The following is a 4299-nucleotide window of genomic DNA, read 5'->3' on the forward strand; positions in this document are numbered from 1 at the left end:
TGCTCCTCCTCTCCCCCCTTACACACCTCTTACAGACTCATCAGCATCTGCTGCTGTTTGGTCACTTTTCCTTTGTCATCCATTCATGCCTTTAATTTAGACTTCAACCTCAGGGAAGCCATAAAAGCCTTGTGGAAATCAAGACGTTGTTGAGCAGAAATGGGATGTGTGCAAATACTCTTGTTCTTGCCCAAGAATCTGAGAGCACATGCAGTGCCATCAGCTGACAGCACACACATACGCTCCCCGACAGTTACATAAACTCAGCTGTTAAAATTACATGCCATTATATAACAGGTGAAAACACAGGCTCCAACCTGCCAGCGCAGCGAGCGGGGCCTGAAACGCTGGGATTTAGGAAAAGCTGTGATTTGGTATAAGAAGTCAGTATTTGAGACCCCACTAGAAGAAAGGAAGCTTTATTTTTGTAGCACTTTGTATGTTTTAAGTGAGCCATCATACTAGTATGGAACGCAGTGGGATAATGTTCCCACTGCTGGCTCTGTCTTAGGGCAGAGTATCTTCTCACATCCATCAAAATACTACAGGTAGAGTTTGCTTGGGGTGTAACAAAGGCCTCTGGTTACTACAGGGCAAGGAAGATGAGGTTGTCCCAAATTCAGCTCCAGTCAGTAATATTCTCAGACACTAATCAATCATTCCAGAGCCTCATGCCACCATAGCTAGGCCCTGATTTTTTGGAAATGCAGTGCCATCAGCAGCTGTGGTAAAACCAGTCAGCAAGAAGACAGATTGCCTATAGTAAATAGAGCCCAATTAGTTTAAGTGTCCAGAAGTTACTACTGAATTATCTATATTTTAATAGTTTCTCATCAGTAGTATTTTCACTAGGTTTGGAGGAATTCAAGTCCTATTTATTCAAGTCCTATTTTTATGCTCTGTGCGAGACTTGAATTACATGACTGAAAAAATAACTGATTGGAAGAAACAAATTCTATTTATTTTTCGCTTCATTAACTCAAAAAATCAGTCATCTGTTCTCAAGCAACATTGCTTCGAAGCAAAGGTTATACACATCTCCTTCCTGTGGACCTGAAACAATTCTGTTCTGTAAGTTCATGGGAGTCTCCTCTTTGATCCCTCCTATCCAGGGGATCCTGTCTGGTGACCAGGATCAAAGACACTACCAACTGCATGCCCAAAATCAGATCCCATGCATGGTTTAAAGGAGCTACCAGAGTGCAATATATACAGGTCTGTTAAAGAGAAATTCAACCCCAGCACGAGACAAAACAGCTCAGTTTAGGATGGTTTAGGAAATAAAGAATTAACACTTATAACCCCAGAATTAACACTTATAACCCCAGAATTCTGTGACATATCTACCTATAAATTTACCTTAATACATAACCTAAAGAACAATGAATGTGCATCACTTGTATTTTAAAATAAAATGTTCAAGTAAGGACTGGCAGTGCAGGATCATTATTTCTCATTACTGCCATTATCAGCATGAAAATATTAGAACACACACGTGAGCTTGTCATTAAATACACCACAGCTGTTTTTAAAACTAACTGAATCATAAATCACTACAAATAAAGTTATCAGAAAAGGGAAAATTTTAAAGCTATGTGAGCAAGAGCAAAGCACAGCTTAGGGCTAGCACAGCAATCTCATAACGGGATACTTTCAGTCAAGTCTTGGATTAGATCCATGTCTCTCTGGTATGTCACTGGGAAGAGTAAGGCTCTGGAAAGGCAAGTGAGTTGTAGATATGCTGGTAGCACAACAGGAGATGGTTCCTACAGCACTCAGCTCTACTCCATCCTGCCCAAGGTAGAGCAAAGGGTCACTGTGAGAGTTTAAGCAAACACTCAATGCTAAGACCAGGAAGACATTTAAAAGCCTGGGAAGAGGCTGCAAAGGAAGAAGCTTTCTCGTTTTCCAAGTTCATCTGCAAGATGAAAAGCATCCACATCTTTATAGCATGAAGATAATTTGTAGCTAGAAACCATGCTAATTTTCATTATCATTTCATTGATTCCAATGCATTTAATATGCTTGCCTGCAGCTAGAGCAGATGACAGACAGCTTTACTTGGGAATTGTCCCGACTTTTAAAAATCTCTATTTCTCTCTGGAGAGCTTTGTCATTTACATATTAGTCATTTCAGAGCTCACTGGGTATGTTTTGGCCTTCTCCTGAAGCACAGGAGCTGTACCTGCCCCACCTGTAGCTCCCACACTGCCCTGGTGTCCTCACTGTGACACTCCTGGGATTAACTGAGTGAGGCACAATCCTGCAGCAATTTGCACAGAAATCCCAGAGAGAACAGATCAGTGAGTGTACAAATGTGGGCACCCTTACAGGATAGAGCCTCTCAGTATTACAGTGCAAAGTATGTTTGGGATCAATTTTTATTTCATTGAAGAAAACTCTCCAAGGTTGAAGTGTTTCAATATTTTACATTTTAGTAAGTAAAAAACTGAAGGCTTGATTTTCACATGTTGATTTTTTCCAAGTAAAAAGTAGTTTTAGCTCCCCATTTTTTTTATTCCAGGCTAGAAAAGGTTAAGAATCTAACAGCAAACACTATAACCTATCAGTAATTTTTCTTATCATGCCACTATTAACTTGTTTTAAAAAAAGCAAAGCAGATCTGCATGTTTATAGAACTAATTTTCTTATCTCAAGTGTCAGAGCTCATTCATGCAATATGCCACTATGACATGCTTTGATAGAATTCTTTATTAAAAGCATGGATCAGAGAAGCCATTGAGAAAATACATAATTATCAAGTTAATAACATACAGACATTCTGTTTATGGGATTACTCAGCTCTTTATGCTTTCAAAGCAAACCACTCCTTTGCTTTTCCACTACCAAACTTAGGCAAGTCAAGAGCTTCTGACTCATTAGAGAAAATCATTAACTTTTCCTATGGTACAGCAAAGATTTGGTCATTCAACATTTCCAACACCAAAGGATATTGAATCTTCAAGGAACACAAAACAAACACGGTCTGAAAGTAAGTATTTTCACTGTCGGTTATATCAAGGCAGTTTGACAACACCAGTCTAAACCAGTGGCTGCAGTCCACCCAGTTTTATTCTTCCCTTGATGTGCTGGTTCCAAGCACTTGTTTGACCCCATGGTGAGCTGGTTCAGGAAGTTAAGCTGGCAAAAAACTAACTGTACAAAAATAATCCCACAGGGAGGGGCAGGGCTGCAGCAGTGCTGGTTTGGATAGGCTGGTTGAGGCTGGTAATGAGCCACATTAATCATTTATGTATTTCTGCCTTTTTCCTCTCCACAACAAGATGTAAATCCAAACCTATGACTACTGGACCAGGAGTAAGGGAAGTCCTATGCCTATTAGACCAGGAGTAAGGGAAGTAAGGACACATGAAATGGCTGTTTGTCCATGAAATGACATCTTGGGTTTAGAAACATTTGACAAAACACCTTCAGACTGCAAAGCATTCCAAGCAATTGATTAGAAGCTATTTTCAAATCACCAAAGAACTGTTTGAAAGGCTTACCAGAAACATTAATTGATGTTCCTGCATCGATAATTCCACTGTTGGGCCTTACACAGTATCTACGTGGTGCTGTGGTCTTAACTTTGAAGCACACATTTCTGTCTGTAGGATTGCCGAGTTTCAGGTTTGTGGTGACAACATCTGTGAAAGGACCTGGAGAGGAGGAGCAGAACAGAAGCAGACTTGAAACAACACAGAAAGCACTTTTCAAGCAGAGGCTAAGCAGGTTCTAAATCTCTGTTCACAAATCTTGTAAAGTAATTAGATGTCCAATTTCCACCTAGGGCACGGACAGATCACCGTGCACGCAAGGCTGAGGGTGCAGCCAGGCCCCCCAGCACTGCCTGCAGCACACTCCAGCACCAGCCCAACAGCTGAGCTGATCAGCAGCAGCCAAACAAAAAGGGGAAATCATTTACACAGTGTGCCAACACAGCATGGCATTCAGAGGATGCCAAGTTCTCTGCTCTAACTGCTGAATCCCAGTCAGCCCAGGCTGAGAGGTACCACATGTACCCAGTGTTGTAGGTGATAAGTGCTAAGTACAGCACAGTTTGTTAACTAGGCAGGGAGTGATAACAAAGGGGCTACTACAGAGCCATCTGCACATGAAGCTGTGTCTCCACACAACCAGATTCCACCAGAAATGCCATACCAAACCAGCAAGACAACCTTTCAGAGTACACCCCCTTTTTCCTACCAACTTTGGTTTTTTGTTTTTTTTTTGTTTTTTTTTTTTTGTTTAATAACTCTCTTGGCTACTAGGAACTATAAACCAGAAGAAATAAAACAG

At 40.9% G+C, this 4299-nt stretch overlaps 1 protein-coding gene across 1 annotated transcript in view; it reads right to left on the reverse strand.

Annotated features, from left to right (window-relative positions):
• Window positions 1–3659, reverse strand: part of VAPB (VAMP (vesicle-associated membrane protein)-associated protein B and C) — a gene marked incomplete at its 5' end in the record, with an annotated part of 15041 nt that extends 11382 nt beyond the window's left edge. The window contains one exon of the mRNA XM_009073234.1: window positions 3507–3659. Within this exon, the coding sequence (XP_009071482.1) occupies window positions 3507–3659 (153 nt within the window). The remainder of the gene's footprint in view (window positions 1–3506) is intronic.
• Between the last annotated feature and the right edge of the window lie 640 nt (window positions 3660–4299).

Source organism: Acanthisitta chloris, unplaced genomic scaffold, assembly GCF_000695815.1.
Source record: "Acanthisitta chloris isolate BGI_N310 unplaced genomic scaffold, ASM69581v1 scaffold28204, whole genome shotgun sequence".
In the NCBI taxonomy this organism is placed as follows: Eukaryota; Metazoa; Chordata; class Aves; order Passeriformes; family Acanthisittidae; genus Acanthisitta; species Acanthisitta chloris.